General features: G+C 44.4%; 1 protein-coding gene across 1 annotated transcript; it reads right to left on the minus strand.

Moving 5' to 3' along the window:
- Positions 1 to 729: 729 nt before the first annotated feature.
- LOC307089540 (5-hydroxytryptamine receptor 4) lies at positions 730 to 22495 on the minus strand (the record flags this gene model as incomplete). The annotated part of the gene is made up of 6 exons (XM_079755886.1): positions 730 to 823; positions 15567 to 16213; positions 17905 to 18058; positions 18580 to 18780; positions 19968 to 20129; positions 22476 to 22495. The coding sequence occupies 6 exons, from the start codon at positions 22493 to 22495 to the stop codon at positions 730 to 732; spliced, it is 1278 nt and encodes a 425-aa protein (XP_079612012.1).
- Between the last annotated feature and the right edge of the window lie 1425 nt (positions 22496 to 23920).

Below are 23920 nucleotides of genomic sequence, written 5' to 3' on the forward strand. Positions count from 1 at the left end.
ATGGCTTTAGATGAGATATGTTTGTTTTGCAGAGCAGATGCCAGCTACCAACGGTTGACCGCACTACCACCAGACCCCCAAGACAGGTCCTTCCCTGCATGTTTGACCCCTGACCCTCATCTTTGGAAGAAAATCCTGGTTCTGTTGGTCCCAACGAACCATGCTCAATGTCTGTCTGAGGTCAAAAACTAACCAGCGATTGGCTGCAGCAACGGATGATGTCACTGGACCGAAATAATGCAGCCATAGTCATAACAACTGTCGTCTAGGAGAGATATGCAGGACACCTGTTGTGTAGGTGAGGTCATCAAGACACCCGTTGCCCAGGTGATGTCATCAGGACACCTGTTGCCCAGGTGATGTCATCAGGACACCTGTTGTCTAGGTGATGTCATCAGGACACCTGTTGTGTAGTTCATGTCATCAGGACACCTGTTGTGTAGGTGATGTCATCAGGTGTTGTCCAGGTGAGGTAGGAGCAGCGGAACGTGTGTACAGGTTTAGCTTTGAGCTTTGAGTACAGAATCGCTGAATCGCTCCATAGCGCTCGATTTTTTGTTGTGGTTGTTGTTGTGCCCGATATTTGTTGACAGCTGAGCCCTTGAGTACCTAGGAATGATCCCTGGTGCACACACAGAACCCTACATCCACCATGTTGTACTGCATCACGATGCTGTCGGATGGTGTGTGGTGGCATGTTACATCATGTGCATTGTCGCGGATACGACCTCATAGTGGCCCTAACGAATCCTGGGACTCCGGTTCACTGGCGAGGATCCGGCGTCCGTTGTCACTGTAACTACGGTTCGGTAGGAAGGAAAGTCTGGAGAGAGAGAGGGAGAGGGAGAGATAGAGAGACAGAGAGAGAGATACATTCAATTAATTGAATTGAAAGCTGTTACAAATACATATTTTCAATACGTCATCCTTCTGTGTCTCCATGTTGAGTGGTTGAACCCCTGCATAAGACCACACCCCTCAAACCCTCAACTGTCCAGAGCAGATTCAGTTCAGTGTGCCCGTGGGACACAATGGCCTAACGAAAGGATCTCCAATGCTGGTTTGCTCAGAGTGTTCTGAGTGTTGTGTGTGGACAAGTAGGACATGTAATCTCCCCGAAACACAGAGGGAGAACGCAGGAACGCTGAGAAGGAAAGCAGGACAGATTACTCTCTGTCCAGGAATGGGTAGGAGGCCTGTAGATGTTGGGTGGGCAGACATGAATAACAGCAAAATAATCACAAGTTTAAAAATATCCCGAATTGAGGTACAAGCCAAAATGAAAACAGTGTTTTCTTAAGAAAACCTGATAATGAAACGGCAATAAATAAGACAGGAAAAATGTTAGACAAAGGAAAAACAGGCGCACTGGTCTCTCCACTCAAGGTTTGACTGGTCGCTTTAATATGCCCAACTCTTCCTCATTTCCCTGAAGCATCTAGCATCTGATTAGCACACATACAAGTCAAGGACACACACAGGAATATTTCCTTACGGGAAAACTGGAAGCTCATTGCTCATAGACCCAAACAAACTGAAGATACCAACCACTAGCAAAGTCACACACTTATACACCTTCTTTATCATGACAGCTGTTGTAATCTCATTTTATGACACCTTCACTCTCCAACAAACCAAACAGTTGCTAATACAGGTAGACGTAGCCCTAGCAACAAAACCAATGTCATTGTCTTCTGCTTCCTGCCCATTTTGTGCGAGGCCGTAGTCATTGAGTCAACCTTTAGGGAACGATTTGCTGGGGTCTGGGGTCCACTGCCCCTCTCCTAATAAAACAAATGAACTCCAACTCTGAACTTCTTATTAATCTTTTTTTGTACAATAATGTCTAAAAGTACATTGCATTATGTTGTTGTTTTTTTTCATTTTTTCTTAAACCTTTTTTAAATTGTGTGTAATTTCTGGGATGAGTAAAGTACAACAATAACCATATTCATATAGGAAGGCTCTTTTCTCTTTCCCTTACCTCTCTAGTCCTCTGCTCTCTCTTAATTTGGGTATTTTTTAATATAAATATATTGTAGGGCGCATTGTGATTTGAACCAAAACCCCTCCAATAGTGTAATGACGGGCCTGGTACTTTTTCGCTATGAGATTCATCTAGCCGCTTTGGTCACAAGTCTGAAACTCTCCTGTCCTGAGAAGAACTAGGCTTTAATTCAATCTCTTAATAGTCTTCTGAGAGCTGCTCACTTTCAAAATGTCCTGGGGCAATATTTAGCGTTGATCTAATTTATTTGAATAGTCATGCAGCAGCCAGTAAGAATAGACCAGTATAGTCCTATACAGCGGCTCTGTGTGGTCAAGACCAACAACAACACAAAAACACAAACCTTGTCTTTATACAAAAACAAGCCAGTGCAGAGCTAGCATCCCTTTCCTCTAGATGTGTATCTCTTATATTCATGTGTTATAAACACAGATTATTCTTTATGTCTATTATACATTTGATGTATACAGTATATATATGTCTGCAGCCCAGTTGAAAGGGTGTGTCCTCTAGAAGAGGGAGAGGCTCAACTGGGAGAGGGTCTGTCTCTGTATTCGCTTTGGATGAAAATAAATAAATCAAAGTAAATGTGTATGGAAGAAGTATCAAATATTTTCCAAGATGAAAATATTAGGAAATAAGTTGTGAACATCTGGATGCGTTCAGAACAGTTCCGCTGCCATATCAGATTCAGATTCAAGTTGAGGCAGACAAATACAATCACAAGACCATAGCTGAACTGATGAAGTTGGGGTTAGGCTTTTTATAAAATACTTTTCACTCTCAATTATTCTTGATGCAGTTCAGGTACAGGTCAGCATTGACATACACGTGGTGTTATGTTATATCCACAGTTTAAAGACAGACGTGTTATCGAGAGAATCAATGCACAACAGGAGGTGTTTTGACAACAGCCAAAGATGTTTAACATGAAGATAATCATTGTCCTTTTCGTCGTATTTGTCAATAATGTATAGCTTCTACTTCCTAATGTTGACAAACATTCTTTTGAATTCATCCCTACATTGACACTGCTCATTCTGTGCATTCAGATTTCTTTCTTTTACATATTTCTTTTGCACATTTTTACTCTGTCTGCTACTGTTGTGTTCTTTCTGATGTGACACCTGGATAGCCCGTCTGGGATTAAGTGAATACAGTTTTATCATATCTTATAAACAATGAGAATATCAAACCACACAGATATTACACCACACATCAACCCATACCTGGATATATCACATCACTACATGAACCCATGAATGTAGAACAAAGAACAAATAGACCAAAATGACCCTCACCAGAGAATTGAAGAAAGAGCAAGTCATCAAACAACAATAAATTTGTGCAAGAATATTCAAAATTCAATATTCATTTATTAGGAAAAAGAAGGGAACATAGATTATTTAATCTGTTTCAATTTAAGTTTCTATGCCAGATTTCATTCAATAGTTGGATTAGTTTGTAGCCGTTCCAATGTTTATATAGGCTCAAATGTTCTTGGCCTCACATGTAAGTCCCTTTGGATGAAATTGTCTCAGGACTGCATGTAGAGGAACAGTAGTGGCATGTGGTTCTGCCATTCAAGTTAGCATTAATTATAGCTGGAATTTAAATAGTCTAGGAGTGCAATGCCAAAAAGGGCCTGTTTGGAACGAGCCGATTGCACGACCCCGAGCATGCGAGATTGATGGAGAACCGCTCATCCAAACAACTTAACATTCCAGACAGCACTTAATTGAGTCCTAAGCAATTCAACCGCCAAGGGTGAAATTGATCGGATGAATGGTTGTCGAAAAGAACCACACAGACATACAGAGTGTTGTATGAATAGTTTGATGCGTGGGGTAGAATGGCACTGATGTCAGTATTTTTCTATCTATGGATTAGCGTATAAATACATGGACCCACAGAGAGAATGGGGGACCCCCAAAGTTCCAGTTGATTCATATGGCGGTGTAATCAAGAGTTTGGGAATGAGACCTTATAAAACAGTATGCTCCAGATAGCATAGCTAGCATGGAACAGTATTAGCCTCTATTGTATGGGGTCAGAACAGTCTCATTATAATGAATGCACAGAGAAGGATTCACATATGTACTTTGTGATTTATATATAAATTACTCTCTTCTCACAAATACATTTCAATGCACACACAAATGGATATCGGTATGTATAAACTAAAATAAATCCATAAACAAAAATAAGTTTCACGAATGCATTTCTGATCCACACACAAATGTGTCTTGTTTTAAATAAATGTAATATAAATCCATAAATATATGAATTAAAAAAATATTTGCAATTTTCATCAAAATGTATTTGGATGTTGTTACATTTATATACAAACTGTTAAACTTGAATTTACAAGACGCTTTTCATTCGTGAACTTGTCATTGGTGTGTGAACTGGTCTGTATTTATATGTGGATTTTTGAGACTCTCCTGACGTGGATGGATTCACAAATGCATTTTTTTCAACAAGGAACTCTCTGTAGCCAATCAGATGCCTCCCTCGTTTTCAGCCAATCACGGGACTGCAGTGACTGGGTTTTTAGATTGTCGGTGTCGTTTACTACTTTAACGGCACCGACAATCCCAAAACCCAGTCGAAACTAAATGGATAAAGTGTGTAGTTCAAAACGTTACGCAGCTTTTACTTCTTCGCAGAGGCGCCGGAATGATTTCAGTGGTGGGGGGGCCAAATGCGCGTGCATGTGTCGAACATCGCGTAACACCTCATAATCATAAAGCCGGCCACACAACGGTGCCCAAGCGCCGCAGTGCGCATTTCACGCACGTCAATTGCCGCCCCTAGCACCAATAGGAAGCGGCGCGCTGCAGCACTGTTGTGATCCAAATAATGTGTCGTCACCGCAAAGTAAACACTGAATCATCATAATAACCTTCTTCATTGTCATCATCGTCATCATAATCCTCATCATCATCGCAATCATGATGGCTTTTGGATTTGACTGTTGGTCGTGTTTAATGCAGTGCTTCACGCAGCATCAACGCAGCAACAAAGTGTAAATAACAATGGATCCCGAGTTCCTATACTAGGCATTATGATGGCGGTCCTCTGCGTAGTGCAGTGAAGTCTAGTTAGTAGAGATGCACGGATGAGCTGTAATGTCATCCCGATTTTGAGTTGCGAGTTCCGCGTCCCGACAAAAAGCCTGTCGGCTCACTAAAATGTCCAACCACTATGAAATGTCCCCTGTTGTCAGCGAACATAGCCAACGTGGTCTTATTATAGGCCGATCATTAACTAAAAGTCACAAAGAAAGAATAAAGCATCCAGCATATGATTTCAACAATGTGTGAGGGCATATGCACAGTGGAATGCTTATGGAAAACCAGTGGACGAGCGCTGGGCGGAGATTTCAGAAGCAGGGAGATTATAGAAAAATATAATTTGTCAGTTTGCCGTTTGTCTAGTCAATATGTTAACCTACTTATTATTAATTTATTTATTTCAACTGTGACCTGCCCGCAATTCCTTCGAGTATTTTTTTTTTTCACGCAATCCACCCAAACCGTGGATTATCCACAGTGTCCGCGGGTATGACCGCCAACCGCGCATCTCTACTAGTCTTTACTTTACTAGTTAGTTCTTTACTAGTTAGTAAACACTGCCAGTGTGCTCCAGCAGTTCGCATGATTCCCTCTATGTCAGCAATGGATACGTCATGCGATTCCCCCAAATTTCTGGCATGCCTTCATTGTGGGGTTTTCGAACGTCGCAGACAAAAAATTGCAGATCGCGAGCATGTCACATTACAAGACCTCGTCTCGTCGCCGAATTTTCTAAATCGTGTACGACTCACAAATTTGTCTGTGACGAACGAATCGGGGCAAAATCGGGCTGAAATCGTGTAGTCTGAACCAGCCATAAGCAAGCAGCAGCAGCGCCATTGTGCGAATTCCCTACTAGACCAAACGAGACTCGTAATGGTAGGTATAAACAATACTTTATTAAAGCATGCAATTGTGATGTAGAAAAAAATAAAAAAGAAAACATAAAGTGCTTGCATGATATTGAAGCCTACAGCGATTGTTAGTTAACTTGTGTGGCGGTGCCTTATCATTTGTTTACCCATGGGCCATTTGTGTGTGGATTAGAAATGTGTTTGTGAAACTTATTTTTGTTTATGGATTTATTTTAGTTTATACATACCGATATCTATATGTGTGTGCATTGAAATGTATTTGTGAGAAGAGAGTAATTTATATATAAATCACAAAATACATTTGTGAATCCTTCTCTGTGCATTCATTATTAATGAGACTGTTCTGACCCCATACTATTGTGTTCAATCTGTGTGTATGTGTGTGTGTCTGTGTGTGTGTGTGCATGTGTGTGTGTGTATGTGTTTGTGTCTGTGTGTGTGTGTGTGTGTGTGTGTGTATGTGTGTGCTTGCATGTGTGTGTCTCTTGAGTCATGGGGATAATGTGATTTCAAAATGACTCTAATGTCCTTGTTTGCGTCCTTCTTTTTAGGAACATTTTGTGTTCATTGTTTACTAGTTTACTAGTTTATTTCCCATGCTTGTCGGGTTGCAGCTGCATGCCTTAAGGCAAATTCATAACAGTACATACAATGAGCCAAGAAAGTGTTGTTCGACTCCTCGCCAAAAGGTTCTGGGTTTGACACAGCCTAACCTATGGGCCTCCGAGACCAAGACGCCCCCTAACCCCTACCTGCTCCTCAATTAATGTGAACTAGCTGCAAGTCTCTTTGGATGAAGTGTCTGCCTAATGACTAAACAGCGACACCAGTACACAGCCTAACACAGGACACCTGCCTTGATGTCCTGATAAAGATAGGACACTTTTCTTTTTTCAACTAATATCTCACCGCACTTAATTTAGATCAGAGACAACCGCCATATAAAATGTGTGTTAAAATAAAAATGCCTACACCAAAACACACAGAAGTCCTTTTTCATAAAGGAGATAACTAAACAGTGTGACGTCACACTGTGCATAACTCTGAAGTCTGTCAGACTTCAAAGTCTGTCAGACTTCAGAGTCATGGTGAGGGTGACCTCACCATGACCCCTGGCAGCGGAGAGGAGAGAGCTTTGTGTACCTTTCATTTCAAGCTAATAACTTTGGAGGGACATGTCGTAATGTAACCCTGGCTCTAATGTCGGTAGCTCTCTGGAGTGGAGGCGGGGGGGAGGTTTTCCAACAGAAACGCTATGGATACTGCAGGAACAAAAGGATTGAACTGACTGTTGTCGTTACTTTCTCTCTTTCTTTCTTTGCTCTTTTCTCTTTCTCTACATGCGTTCCTTTCCTTCCTTCCTTTCCTTCCTTCCTTCCTTCCTTACTTCCTTCCTTCCTTCCTTCCTTCCTTCCTTCCTCCCTTATGGAGTGTGTGTGGTGGATGTCTCCTTTCGTCTGCTTCCCATTGTCAGCTCAAAGAAATGCAGGATGAACCATCAAAGTGAAATCCGTTTGTCCGGGTCTACTCTCTCCCAGGAAGTGCTTTGATTGGTTAATGAAGTCTGATGTCCTGGGCTCCCGGCCAATAAGACTCGAGTGCAGGTCTGCACAGCTGGTCGATGGCAGCGACCTCAACCAAAACATGGTGCTGTGCTTCACGGAATCATGGCCGCCATCAGGGTTTGATTCTCTCCATGATTTGAGAGTTGGAGAACGCTACAACATATTTGGTTTGCGATAACAATAATGAACAAATGTTCATATATAGTCATGTTTCTGGCGGGAACGCGGGAAAGTTATTATTACCTTTCTGCTGTTTTACTTTAGGACTTCAGAGTCACCCCACACTGACTTTATTGTGGCCATGTTAAGAATTCACCTGATTCTGATTCTGAGTCATTTCTTTGTACCCCGACAAATTGCAGGATACCCTACAGGAAGATATGCTCAGCCCCTTGAAGTAAACACATCCAGGGCCCCCATCTGTCCCCACTCATCCCGTCTTGTTTCCCAGACTGTTTCGTTTTAGGTTGAGGAGGAGAGGGCCGGCGGTTGCTCAAGGGTGGACAAATTGAAGATGTCAGAACCGGTGTCCTGAGAGCACACACAACATCAACAACGTACTCTTCTTTTGTCTCTGTGTGCACGGAAAAAGCAAAGCCATTTTCTGCAACAACCAATTCTTTAGCAGGACACCGGGTAAACATGATGGACTGCGTAATCCTCAGTGACATTATATAGGGCGGGTTTGTGGGAAATTAAAATAGATAGTTAATATTTCTTATCAGTGTTTTTTTGTTTTTCCCACACTTTGCCCTTTTCCCACAACGTGCATGTCATCGGCAGCCAGAGGACCGGCTGGTAATCTGAGTTTAATTAATCACAGCGGAATATCTTGGCCTTTCCACTCCCCGATCTGCTCCCCATGGGCCTCAGCCACCTAGCAGCCATCTTGGTTCCATCTTGGAACTGAACACTGACTGGCTGGGGGAACTGGTTCTGCCTTCAGTACCCCATATGGAACCAAGATGACTAAGGTCCATGCCCTGGTGTCGCAGGCCAACAAACTGACCGGTTTAGTGCACTTGAAGAAACAACGTTATGTGACGTTTGTAATTCACCCGTCACTTCATGTGTATTTCAGTAATTATTTGGCAGTGTAGAGTACATAGAATAGAGGAGAAGAGGTTTAATAACCAGAGGGAATGCTAACCCGCTCCCACTCGGACTGGACGACAACTGATTGTTAAAATAAGATTAAACAAATAAATATTATCCAAGCATCTAGGGGCTCTCGTTAAATGAGCCTATCCCGAATCTTTGCAATGATTTTAGAGCAAATGACATACGTTACACAATCACACCCACACACACACACACTCACACACACACACACACACACACACACACACACACACACAGGGTTAGCGTCTGTCTGCATTGCTCTATCACCCTCCCGTATTATGCTTAAACTATATGATAATATGAATAACAATAAATTAAACATTAATTCACACTTTCATATCTGCTGATGTCTCTCTCTTTCTCTCTCTCTCTCTCTCTCTCTCTCATATAAAACATTAAGACAGACTGAGCTCCTAGATACGCCCACCAGGTACCAGACCCTCAGTAGTCGACACACAGACGCATTCTGAGAGCCATCTCCACCACCAGCTGCCGACCAACAAACAAACCCTCTGGTCTCATCTTCACCCTGCAGAACAAACACTTCCTCCAGCAGGCACACGACAACTACTGAGGTTTGGGTTGTTGATATTTATTTATGGATTCATCATTTTTCTTTCTATTTATTTGATCATTGTTTTTATTTTATTCACCAGAACTCACAACGCTCCCTCTGTGATTGACAGGAAGGAGGAGACAATCACAGTGGAGATCACACAACAAACAGGGAAAGAAGGTCATGAGTTTCATCGCATATATCTGGGCTACCAAAACGCAATTCATAGGCTGGGGGTTAACGGTGCTAGGAGCAAGACAAATTTGATTTCTGAAACTTGTGAAACCCACATTAAGTCTTCCTTGAAGCCTAGCGGCTCTACCTGAAGAGTTTACTGCTGGATCGGGACGTCCCATACCGGACGCCCCGCGTCTCACGGTTACACACACACATCGAAGCATCTCATTCAACGTGTTCTGTCGAGAGAAGAGAGCTCCTGGGCGAGGTTAAGGACTATAGGAACCTTCATGGCACCGTGTCTAATCTTTCAACGGAGGAGACATCATTCACAGCAACGCTGGCTTCTTCTGTCCCTGATAAGCACAGGGTTGAACTCTGTTTTGCATCTGACATTAGATTAATCTCTCCAAGAAATGTGTGAAACACACACACACAAGCATGCACATGCCTACACACACACACACACACACACACACACACACACACACATGCACTCACACAACCACATCCAGAAGGCGCACACCTAAACATGTTGGGACAGAACATCCAAAAAAATGAGTTTTAGACCATATATCTAGACACTTGGATCTCCCCCTGCTCCTCTCTGTATCCGTCTAGCTTTACATTAAACACACTGCCTGCTGTTTCTCCTCTTCTTCCGACATTGGAGCGGCTCTGAGATATGTGGAGTGTGTGTTCTAAGCGACCATCCCTGGGGTCGCTGGGAGGTCAAGGTTGTTATTGCGATTACACTGACAGCCACATTTAGAACATGCATAGACACAGACCTTGGAGAGACACACACACTCACACACTCACTCACACAGACGAGCAGATGACCGCAGAGAATAAAAACACACACCCACTACATCTACACACACAAAAAGACACTTGATTTGAGCCTGGCCAATCTGTGGCCTACATAATCACTGTTCAACATGATCTAGATTCTTGGTTTTGGGGTCAGTGATTTATCTAGATGATGCCATTATTTTTATACTATGCTCAACAACAGACAACTTCCAATCGCCCTTGACAATGTAGCACAAGGTGTCTCATGGATTACCCTGTTTACACCAAGCTAGTGAATGTAGATTGAATCTGGATTCTGGAAACACTTTCATAACCAAATCATGATTCCAAGCAAGGTATTTTGCATTGTAAACCGACAGAAGCCGATTTGAGCCTGATTTAGAACACACACCCTTCGAGCCCTTATAATAGTTTTTAAATTTTTTAATTTTCATTCGAAAAGTATTAAATGTGTAATAAAAACTAAATCAAACACCATATCCTATTTTAATGTATTCACGTGCAACATTAAAAAAAATTACAAAGTTTTCAAAGATGAAAGTTTAAGAAATGTAAGAAATTTGAGTTTGTTTTGTTAACACACAACACATTGTCAGTTAGCTAAAGTTAACTCTAATGTCTCGTATTTATTTTTTCAGTTAACTAAAAATGCTTTCTTAAATATGATTTAGTTTTGGGTTAACAACAAATACCTACCCGGTTCTATTACCAGAGAAGGCATCACGTGGGAACAGGAAGGATGTGTTCCTCCACTGTGAGGGTTCTGCTGTCTTTACCTGAAGGCTGGGATCTGTCTTCACATGAGGAACTGGAGCTGAGCACGTTGGACCGGATGAAACAACACGACGTTGAACAGAGAGAATAAACAAGAATAAACAGACAGCAAGGACCCCTTAGAGGGGGAGGGAGAGAGAGACAGAGAGAGAGAGAGGGAGACAGAGAGACAGAGAGAGAGAGAGAGAGAGAGAGAGAGAGAGAGAGAGAGAGAGAGAGAGAGAGAGAGAGAGCGAGAGAGAGAGAGAGAGAGAGAGAGAGAGAGATGAGAGAGTGAGACAGGATGAGAAAGGAAGAGAGGAAAAGAGGCATAAACAAGGGCCACAACAGATAGGAAAGGAGGACAAATCAAAAAGAAATAAGACATTGGCTAACGAGGAACATCTGGCCAATAGGAAGCAAGGACGGCTAGACGTTGACCAATCAGAAGAGATTGTTGATAAACAAGCTGATGGGTCTCAGGTGGGGCGAGGGATCCATTTATATATTCTATAAATGTTTTATTCAGAAATCATTTCATTGTACATGGTTGTAGTAGGTAGTCCTTGTAGTTGCAGTCAGCCCAGCTCATGATTATTATGAACACGACCATCTGCTGGAGCATCTATCTGGCGAGCCGCCGGTATTAACGTAGCTGTTCAGCATTACATGGCTGTTGTGTAGAGCTGTGTGAATATTTAACCTCTAAGCTCCAGCCTATTTTTAATTGTCTAATTTGTCTAATAAATATGCTTGGTGGTTGAGTTGTGTTTGGTGTGTGTAAAAATGACTTATATGTGCTTGCAGAGTTTTGCTGCGAGAGTGATCACGGTCTTCCCAAATCTGGGGAACCTCGAGTTTAAGAGGTTAAAGAGTTGACCAGTGGCCAGGTGTATGCTACGTGGTTTGAAGTCGTGGGCGGCAGTCCTTTTTGCCAGAAAAAGTTTTGGCAAACTTTGATGTATTCTAGGGATATAAGAGTCGGAAAGATGATAATAATAAAAAAATAATAAAGAGAGAGAGAGAGAGAGAGAGTGTGTGAGAGAGAGAGAGAGAGAGAGAGAGAGAGAGAGAGAGAGAGAGAGAGAGAGAGAGAGAGAGAGAGAGAGAGAGAGAGAGAGAGAGAGATAGCTAGTAGTCTGGCTGAGCCGAAATGGAAAGCGTCTATAGCGCTCGCGTTGGATACCAACGCAAACTCCTCCCCTTCCTGTTGCTGGCTTTCCCCTATTGTGCTCCCCCTCAAACTCGGAAACAAGGCAGCATGGCGGGTTTTGAAGAGGACTTTGACGGCGCTGTAAAGCTAGCATGTTTGGTTCTTTCCGTCGAAAATTGCAACGAACTTCAAAAGAATAGCACCTATGATATTTGTTTAACAGCGTTCTACAAGAACCACATATAAATGTTAAAACGTCTGTCATTTTGACAGATCCCGTGAGCTCCTCGAGGGCCAACGTGTATGGTGTCTTGACATCATTGTGAGAAAGAAACAAACTATGTTTGTAATTTTTAACCATAAAAGGAGCTTCACATAGGCGACATACATCTTTAACTGTTTTTTGGGGCGTTTGCGGTTGGGATTTAGCCATCTCTCTGACAGCCTCTGAACGTGCAGACGTTCCATCAAAATAATTTCCCCCCAAGCACTTTTTTGCACGGACACCGCTGCTGCTTCCCGGGCTTAGCCCCGCCCAAGATAATTGTGACTGGTTTAAAGAAATAAAAACAGGCCAGCCCAGTTTCCCCCCGGATAGACGGCTCTAAATAGCGTGGTTCCAGACCATTCTACTTGCTGTAGTTTGGTCTGGCTTTGTGAGACTAGATAGATAGAGACCAACAGACAGACAGAGAGGGTGAGAGAGCAGAACACAGAGATAGACAGAGAGAGAAACCGAGAGACAGAGACAGTCAGAGGCGAGAGTGGATCAGCTGGGGTATTCCACCCATCCCTAACAGCCTTAAAGCCCCCAGCTGGGCCCCTCATGTCTCCCTGCCTGAAGTGGTTACACATGCACCCTGGTCCAGATAACAACCGCAGGACAGGACAGTAGCAGCCTGCAACGCCGCCAACCTCATGTTAAATCCCATTCACACCAAGCAGCTGGGAGCCATGGAAACGCCTCCGCTCCATCAGCCAACCTTCTCGCTGGAGGACAGATGATGCAGCCTAATATGTGTGGAGCTACTGGGCGAAACACAATTGGTGGGATTTAATAAACATCTCCAAATAGCAATACCTCGAATGGAGATATTGTCTATGCTTCGAACAAACAGAGACAAATTTGTCTTTGAAGAAATATTATTTTAGCGTTAAGACACAGCCAGAAGCTATATTAGTGTTATCTATCATAATTGTATTTTATAACTTACTGAAAAGTGAGTCAGTCCTACAAAGCACATCTTGCTTCCATAACAAGTGATGTTCCAAGGAAAAGCGTAAATAAGCATGAAACGGAACTCACAATATTGGGGTTAAATTGGATCAGGGAAAACACGCTTCATCAATAGCTGTGTGCTAGCAGCTAGCCTATTGAACGTTATGATGGCTAAGGGGAAACTTGATCTTATTATGATCATATGAATATATATATATAGCTCTGAATATTTTTATACAGAGACATTTCCAGCCAGCAAGAGGTCACCAGAAACGGGGACATATTGAGTACTACACAAAATACATTGAAACAAGTCACAGACCACATGCCCTCCGTTGAGCAGACAGTGGAGGTAGATCTGCTTTGGGATTGTTTCCTAAAGAATCACGTGCATTTCAAGAGCAGAAGAAACGCCTCCTACGGGCTTTGTTATCCATGTCTACAGCCATATTGCCGATGCTGGGACCACATCCTACAACTCCTCCCCCTCCCTGCAGTTTAAATTGTAGTGAACTTTTGAAGCATTGTGCGGTGTGTGATATTCACTGTTACAATCAACTGTTTGTACTGCCTTTTAAAAAGAGAAAACCCTTGTATTTCAGAATCGTACGCTTCAATATTTCTCAGCTTCACTTTATTAAAAGCATTGACCAAATCACTCAATGTAAGCTTTCCGAATGTGGATTAACTATCATCCAGTGGTGGTCCTTGATCCCATAGCCGGTCCCCTGTTCTCAGGGGACACAGGGACAATGTTTGGCCAGTAGGATTAGCCTCACATCTCCTGGCTGGGAAGAACAACACCCAGAGCCCACAAACACCCTCTACTGTCCACTCGCTCATGTGTGTGCGTGTATTTATGTGCTTGTGTGAGTGTGTGTGTGTGTGTGTGTAGGAGGGGGGGGGGGGGGGCTGGTTGGAGAGGGAGAGCGTAGGGTGGATACAAGGACACAGAAGGTCTGTCAGATTGTTGAAAACAAATTAATCCTGTTTATTTCATACTTAACGCATGGCTGCAAAGACATGCCCTCAGACGAAAAACAATCTGTAAACACATACAGTGGCAAGTGCACAAACTCACACACACATACACACACACACACACACACACACACACACACACGCACACACACACACACACACACACACACCCAGGCAGAGGTTGTCCTGTGCTGGCTGGGGGTCCACAGCCTCTGTGTCCCCTGGCTGGTGTGACATGGAAAGTGGGGATGTCATCATCATCCTTGTCCTAGCCTGACATCACCAGACCCGGGAACCTCTCAGTTCACTTTGGATTCCAAGGGGCGTTGTCAACGGCCACCGACTTAAATGCTTCCGGACGCAATTTAATTGACCTACAACCAATCAGAGCAATGTGTGTGACATCAGTGGCAGCCACCTTGGTTGCTCTAAATGCATCCCGGCGCCCCCATTGGGCGCTCCTCTATTCTGTCTTCCTATCAGACACGCCCCCTTTAGATAGACATATGTGATTGGCTGGACACAGGCCAGGTCTGCTGCAAACCAGATCCATCTGCTTCCCATTCATCAAGTTAACCGTTCCCATACACTTCAACACTATAACTTTATTATATAACTAATATGATATATACCGTCTAATCTTTCAGAAAAAGCAGTGTGTAACTGGTTCCACATGAGCCCGGCGGTGTTGGGGGTCTATGGTATGAATGGGACAGGGCTGGTCAGGAGAGACAGGCTCTACTACTGCTGGGAAACTACAGAGTAAGCCTTGAACTACTGAAAAAATCAGGAACATTCTGTATGGACAGCTGTTTGTGTGTGTGTGTGTTTGTGTGTGTGTGTTGGTGTGTGTGTGTGTGTGTGTGTGTTTGTGTGTGTGTGTGTGTGTGTGTGTGTGTGTGTGTGATGAAAGATTGTGTCTGTTTAGTTTTATTAGTCACAGCTGTAGAGAATCAGCTAAAGATAGCAGGACACACACCGACACACACCGACACACACACACACACACACACACACACACACAAACACACACACACACACATATACACACGCACACAAACACACACACACAGATAAATGATATGCTTCTCTAAATCCCTCTCTCGCTCTCTCTCTCAAACACCCACACCCACTCACATCATGTCTTCAAGTCCAAGATGAATACGTCTAGCTACCTTCCACACACACACACACACACACACACACACTGCCCCACCACCGGTCCCCCGTCACACCAACACACCCCACCCGGAGGCCCCTGTACCTGAGGGCCACAGAGGTCCCGTTGGCGGAGGTGCGGGGCCTGAGGCTGTACGCGTGGGAGTAGCTGCCCTGCCGCGCGTAGCGCTGGTCCCCACAGCACAGGATGACCAGGAAGGCGCGGCGGAAGGCGCGGTTCAGGAAGGCGTACAGGAAGGGGTTGAGGCCTGAGTTGATGTAGCCCAGCCACAGCCAGGCGGTCCACAGCTGCCAGGGCACAGAGTACTGGATGAAGGGGTCCACCACATTGGTGATGAAGAAGGGTGCCCAGCACAGGCAGAAGCACCCCATGATGACGGCCAGCGTCTTGGCCGCCTTGGTCTCCACGCGCATGCGGCTGCTGGACGTGTGGAGCTTGTCGTTGGGCGAGGCGGAGGATGTCAGAGCGGCGGCGTGCGGCGGGTAGCCCTCCCTGGAGGAAGGGGTGAGGCCGGGGGCAGGGCCGGTCGTAGAGGGGGCGGAGCCGGCGCGCTGCAGTGTCTCGATCTGGCGGGCATGGCTCATGGCGGTGACGTAGATGCGCTGGTAGGCGAGCAGCATGAGTGCCAGTGGGACGTAGAAGGCCACGGCGGAGCAGACCAGGGCGTAGGGCCGGTTCACCAGGAACACACAGCTGGTGTCGTTGGACGCCACACCGCGCCGCTCCTCAATCTGGGGGAGCAGAGAGGACCTCAGTGGGGCCCTGCAGAAATCTTCGGAATGACCTACACCTCAGCTTAAATTAGCCATTGTACTTGGATTACTTCAGCTTGGGTGTATATTATTCACTTATCTGGGTATGGTACCCTGTTCTAGAGGTTTGGTTCTTGGTAGAGGTGAATGAAGTATTGCCGTATAAAGGTATGTAAGGTAACTACATAGCTAAAACCGTGAGCTAACGTTGACGCTGAACGTTTACCGTGGAAATCCTGTTCCTCAAACAAACGTGATTAGCTTACCATGAACAGGGAGGCGGGCTTTTTAAAGGTGACATATCATAGCACTAGGTGTGAATGTGATTAGCCGTTACAAGCCGTTATGAAAATCTGCCTATTCTGACATCACAAGTGGGCGTATTCACCTAGATGTATGATGGTTAGATAAGGAACGTTTGATTCAGGCCACTGGGTAGGCTGGTGGACTGATCTATGCAGAACACATCTAGGTGGACATGGCCATTTGTGGTCGTGTCCACCGGCTTGTGGGCGTGTCCAACGGCTTGTAACAGCTAATCACACTCACACCTGGTGGTATAATATGTCACCTTTAAGTACCAATTGTATTAAGAATACACTTCCTCTTCCCTGAAGGACCCAACATGTCCCTGTTTAGTCCCATCCCCCGGCCCAAAGCACCCAGAGGGTTTGAATTAGAGTCATATCGTTTTAATCTATGTGGTAGGGCTGTATTTTGTTCTTGCTTCAAATAGGACTTTATTTTGGTTTTGGAGCTTTATTTTGTATTTTGACGTAAAATCACCAAAGAAAATGTGTGCATGTCCGGACCCATGAGAGCAATGTTCTTTGCTTTAAGCTGTTTTGCTGAGAAATCAGTCACAGCAAAGAAAATGTCATTTTATATCAGTTTCTATTTCTATACACACTGATGCACACACGTTGAACCCCTTCCAGAGACCTGACCCCCAATGAGGAATGAGGCCCACTGTGTGACCGCTACATGGGGGAAGGGGGCTGACGTTTCTGGAAACTATCCCCTGGAGCCTTCCTTAAGTTTAGCGTCTGGTCTGCTCTGATCGGCCATGATTGCTGTTTAATGGGAAACAATTTCACGAACAAGGATAGAAATAAAACAAACACTGCAGGTCACACCAGGTCATCTTCTGGATTCTGACATTTAAACCGCTGATGACTGTGCACTTCTGATATTAAGCTTTGGATTATAAACCCAATAGTTAGGATATGCAGTGTTATGTCTTAGTTATGTTGTATGTATAATAGAACATCACATTCAATATCATATGTGTATATGTATTTGTTATGTTTTGTCATGTAATTCATATGATGTAATGTTTTTCCGTACATCACATCATGCCTTGCCATGTGGTCTGCTGTGATATGTCTCTAGAGTCCTACAGTCCTACTTGGTGAGCCGTATACTCGAGAGGAGATCGCAGAGCGCTGGAAACCACAAACCAAAGGTGCAGTCACACCTTGTTTCCTGTGTCGGTATGGATAGATGTGCTACCCAAGAAAACTAATTTTTGCCAATTTGATAAGCTTTCAGAAGAGGATATCAATACGTCTCTGGGCAGTGGCCAGTGTACAGCATGTGGATTTGAATGGAGAGGATTGATTTAGAGCGTGAAGTAGGTCATGTCACAGGTCATGGGACCAGGGACTCACGATGTCCTCGATCCCAATGGCGTTCCAGCTCTGCATGATTGGCAGGAAGGAGATGAAGGAGGGGATGATCCAGCAGCCGCCCAGCATCACCGCCACCCGCACCGGGGTCATCTTGTGTCTGTACACCAGCGGCTGGCAGCAGATAGCATAGTATCTACACACACACACACACACACACACACACACACACACACACACACACACACACTGCAGGTTAATACCACACACACACCAGCAGATGGCATAGTACCTACATACACACACACACAACAGGTGACACACACACACACTCACACACACACAAATACACACACACACACAAATACACACACACACACAAACACACACACATACATACATAAACACATTCACACACATACTCGAACACACACACACATACACACAAATACACACAAACACACACATATGCAAACACACACACGCATACAAACACATATTCCCCTCTCTCATCACCCATCCTTCTCATTTTAACCCAAAAATAAAATGCAAAATGTCTTTCTCTGACACACCGAAACCCTGGGTTCTCACATACACACTCTTTCTCTCTCTCTGTCTCTCTCTGTCTCTCTCTCTCTCTCTCTCTTTCTCTCTCTCTCTCTCTCATGTTGGTTTACACAAGCAAACTCTTTCTTTCAACCCCCCCCCCCCCAACACCTGTCCAGGGCGATGCAGCAGAGGTGCAGGATGGAGGCGGTGGTGAGCAGGACGTCTAGGGAGGTGCGGATGAGGCAGAAGATCTCCCCGTAGAACCACTGGCCCGTGGTCAGCTCGATGGCGGCGAAGGGCATGACCACCAGCGCCACCAGCAGGTCAGCGAACGCCAGCGACACGATGAAGTAGTTGGTCTTCTTCTTCCTGAGGGGAGGGGAGGAAGGGAGAGGGGGAGAGAGGAGGTGAAGAAGGGGGAGAGGTGAGGAGAGGAGAAGAAAGGCGAGAGGAGAGGAGAGATGAGGAGAGGAGAGGATGGGAGAGGAGGGGGAGAAGGAGGAGAGGAGAAGGAGAGGGATGAGTGGAGAGGGGGGAAATGATGGAAGAGGAGATGGGAGGGAAGAAGTGGGAGAGGAGGAGGGAAGCAGAGGAGCAGGGGAAAGAGTGAATGATAAAAAATGGGAGAGGAAAGAGAGGAGGAGTGGAGGATGGAGGGGAGGACAGATATAAATGAGTGGTGGGAGTGAGGAAGAATATAATGCAAATTACGAGACATTAATTTTAAAGAGAAGAAGAAGACAAGATGGTTGCATCAATTGTGATTCCCAGATTGCTTTGTTAACTTTTCCTTCAGACCCTGCAGCGAGTGAAAGCTCCAGGGAGGGGGATACACACAACATCTGCGTCGCCAGTCACATGGAAGTCACACACAGCACGGGTGAAACAGAATCATGAAATCGAAAACATTCCTACAGGAAGTTTTGGGGTTGTTCTCCAATATTTCAGCGTGATACATAACAACAAAAAAACTTGAGTTTGCTAATTTGATGACCCCATGACTGATCCAAGAGGTTTGACAATTAATTCAGCTGTCTTCACTGCTGAGTAGCTTACTTATGTACAGAGGATGCTACTGCAGACAGAGATCTATGAGAGCTCCATCCCCGTAGCAATGATTGCCAGGGTATTGCTGAGCAATGTGTTGAACCTCTTACCGCCCTCACTAGGTGGTCTGCACATGGTTTGTATAAATGTCGTAGAGAACTGTGACTGATTGAACTTAGTTATCGGAAATGTTTTGTGTGAAAGGTAATCTAGCTACCATGGTGAAAGTTCTAATGTTGTCTTGTCATTTAGTTACCATGGTGATAGTTCAGGTGTGTCTCCAGGAGTAAATAGGCATATACAGGTGTAAACAGGTGTAAACAGCTGTATACAGGTGTCTACACGTTTAAACAGTTGTATACAGGTATTAACAGGTTTCTACAGGTATTAACAGGTGTCTACAGGTGTCTACAGGTATATATCGGTGTCTACAGGTATGAACAGGGGTCTACCGGTCTATAAAGGTGTCTACAGGTATTACCAGACGTCTACAGGTGTATAGAGCTTACCGTAGGTGCCTATCCTTACAGAGAGCGACCATGACGAGAAGGTTGCCGAACACGGTCATGAGGATGATGATGGAGAGGAAGATGGTAAGGACAATCTTCTCCACTGAGGCCAGGGACGGGGGCTGTGGGGCTGGCTCCGTGTTCAAAATGACGTCCAACAAACTGCATGAGACAAAGCTCTTCCAGTCAGCCGGTGAACATGGGTCCAATAGGTCAATTCATGGATTCATAGAGGAGATCATTACAGTCAATAGCTATCGTCACATAATGGGACTGATCGGCCTTCAGTGCTACAAAGAGCCTTTGTTTCTAATTTAAACCGGTTATGATGGGTACTTTCATTGTGTTACTTTACCCCACTTGTGATGTCACTATAGGGTTGATTATTTAATGGCTTCCAAAAAACAAATGACTTTCCCAGCTTGACGTAGAATAAGCCCCTTTATCATAGTGAGGGTCTTACTGTGATGTTGGAGGTGATGTTGTGGCCATCCCTGGTAGTGCATGGAGGTCAGCACAGAACAGTTCCCTTCACCCCATGGTCTGGTCCACAAACACACAGACAAATACACACACAGATAATGTCGTGTATGGTTCGGATAAAATAGCAAATAGTAAATATCCACACATTTCACGGCTTCTAGTTGTTTTGGACAATGTCAGAAACCTGTTCAACTGATTCTGAATTATTTTGGTAAAAATAAGTTTCCACGTTGTAGACCTTCATTAGTTGTGTTCAGGGAAGGGTTGAGGGTTAGATTGGGTCAATGTAGGATCTATAATACTATACCAGGTGCCAAAATGTATTAGTCAGAGTGCTACTGGAGTGCTACCGGGACCACACAAGACATACACAAAAACTAAACCTCAAAATCTCTAGGTTTTGTTATGTCCAAAACATACTTATTTTTCTTATTGTGTTTGTGTGTGTCTCAGGTCTGTGTGTGTGTCTCAGGTCTGAGTGTGTGTCTCAGGTGTGTGTGTGTGTGTCTCAGGTGTGTGTGTGTGTCTCAGGTGTGTGTGTGTCTCAGGTGTGTGTGTGTGTGTTTGTGTGTGTCTCAGGTAGTGTGTTTATGTGTGTGTGTCTCAGGTGTTTGTGTGGGTGTATGTGTGTGTGTTTGTGTGTGTGTCTCAGGTGTGTGTGTGTGTCTCAGGTGTGTGTGTGTGTCTCAGGTGTGTGTGTGTGTCTGTCAGGTCTGTGTGTGTTACTCAGGTCTGAGTGTGTGTGTGTGTGTGTGTATGTGTGTGTGTGTGTGTGTGTGTGTGTGTGTGTGTGTACTAGTGTGTGTACAGACCACGGTCTGGGAGGACGAGGGCCGGCTGAGAGGCCCTTTAATTGTCGTGCCTCTGGCTCCATATCAGCACCTTAAGCACCTCTCTCAGCATCTGCTGTGTTTTACGACCGCGCTGCTGGGTTATGGCTGTAAGGTCAACACAACGTGGTGCAACCTGACCACATGTCTTCTAAAAGCCAGCCTATAAGTCCATCAGCTCTTCCAAAAGCGGTGTCAAAGGCGTGTTGATGCTCTCGTTCAACAACCCGCTGAACCGTTTACATTGCATTGCCGCAAGACTCTGCAGAGTGTGGGTTGATATCAGCGTGTTTGTTTCTCTGTAGAATGCTGCGTGAAGTAAATGCACACAGATAACATCAGTCATCGACCTCTGTCGCCGTCATGTGGACTGACCATGAAGACTTTGAAGGGGAAGAATGCACCTTCCAAATATCTTAGTGTTACTAAATTATTTTCTAAGTGTTATGTTAAGGGAAGAACACAGCTGAAGGCAGATGATGGAAGGGCGATCTGTCAAAAGACTTTTTGGCAGGGGAACAGCAGTGTGCAGATGAATTTCCGCACCTCTATATTGTGTTTGGACGCAAGTTCGGGAGGAGAATGTACTTATGAGGACCTGCAATATGTCCTCATAGTACTAGCGCTCCAAAAAACATAAACACACTCACGTCTGCTGGCTGAGGAATTAACTTGAGTCAGTAGGTGAAAATAAGGCTGTTTATTTAGATTACCTTCTGACACACACATGAATACATAAAACACATACACATCTAGATACACACACACACACACACACACACAAACACACACACACACACACACACACACACATAAATAGCGCTTAAAATAGCAGTCATTGGAATTGATTGTAAGTTACTTAAAGACACACACCCACACATAAATAGCGCTTAAAATAGCAATCATTGGAATTCAATGTAAGTTACTTAAAGACACACTGACAAACACACACACACACACACACACACAGACACACACACACACACACACACACGTGCACATCTAGGACTTAAAATAGAAGACAATGGATTTCATGTCTTCTATGATCTTAAACAAGTTATTCCAGACAGTTTTATTGCTGTCCAAAAATGTTGTGGGAAGAATTGATGGAGTCAGGTGGAAACACTTGCCCTCTTGGCAGTCAGTAGATTATGCCACAACACTCGCCCCGCCTCTTCCATGATGACAGCGTTACCCGTGGGATCGTGAGGTCATGTTGACTCTCCAGGGACAATGGTCTCTCTTTGACAAATGCCAACAAACTACATGAAAACCTTTTTTCTATCTGCCTAAACTTTCAATAAAACAGTGAAAGTTAATTTGTGAATAAAAAATGCTCTAAACACAACATTAAGGAACAGAGTTAATCACTTCCTGGTTGTACAGAATGCTAAACCAGGTGTCTGTTTGTCTCGGCCAATAGGATATACACGGGTGTATATATGGGTGTGGGCTTCAGTTGATTCGCTAACGTATTGGGAAGTGGGCGAGGCCAGGCTGAAAGTGAAGTGTTTGCTTACACTTTATTAGCTTTATAGACACCTACAACTATCTATCTTATATGCTATCTTATGCTACGCTTTGTTGTTGTGTGCTGTGCTATTCTATACTATTACATACAGATAACCAGTTAGCAAACAGCTCTCACAGCTATCCAGACCTGTCCAGTTTGTTAGCTCAGAGAAAACACTGAGGAACCACAGGGAGTCTACATGATCCTCAGGGATAAAGTACACACACACACACACACACACACACACACACACACACACACACACACACACACACACACACACACACACACACACACATTCTGACAGGTTGCCGTGGTATTCCGTTTTGATGGCAATCCAGAAAGGTGTGTTCAGCCCCTATTTCACATCTGAATGACCTGGATGGATTATGCTGTAGTCTGGTCTTTATTCACCATGCTTCTAGACTGTCCTATCGCCTGGTCTTTATTCACTATTCTAGACTGTCCTGTCGCCTAGTCTTTATTCACTATTCTAGACTGTCCTGTGTCCTGGTCTTTATTCGCTATGATTTTAGACTGTCCTGTATCCTGGTCTTTATTCACTATTATTCTAGACCAGGTATTCCACAAAAAAAAGTACTGACCCAATCTAAGTTAATGATCGGGCTATAATTAGATCACGTTGGCTATGTAATCGCTGACAACAGGGGACATTTCATAGTGGTTGGTGGAAACCGGAACATGTTAGCGTCCTTTGGCTTTTGTCGGGACTCAGGACACGCAACTCAATATTGGGACTGTCCCGGCAAAACCGGGACATCTGGTCACCCTATCACAAGTGATAAAAAGGCGTGGCAAGCGACTCAGCAAAAATGTGCATTTGACAACAACGCGCGGGCCGCACTAACACTAAATTTTGATGTCAAGTAGGGGGCCACAATATATCATTCTGCGGGCCTCAATTGGCCCCTGGGCCGCGAGTTTGAGACCCCTGTTCTAGACTGCCCTGTGTCCTGGTCTTTATCCACTAGTGACTGTCCTGTATCTTGGTCTTTATTCACTGTGATTCTAGAATGTCATGTAGCCTGGTCTAAATTAACTGAATAAAATATACCCTACAGATCAGCCCTAAATCTTGGGCATATGTTCCACCCACACACACACAC

Source organism: Pollachius pollachius, assembly GCF_949987615.1.
Source record: "Pollachius pollachius genome assembly, chromosome: 18".
NCBI lineage: Eukaryota > Metazoa > Chordata > Actinopteri > Gadiformes > Gadidae > Pollachius > Pollachius pollachius.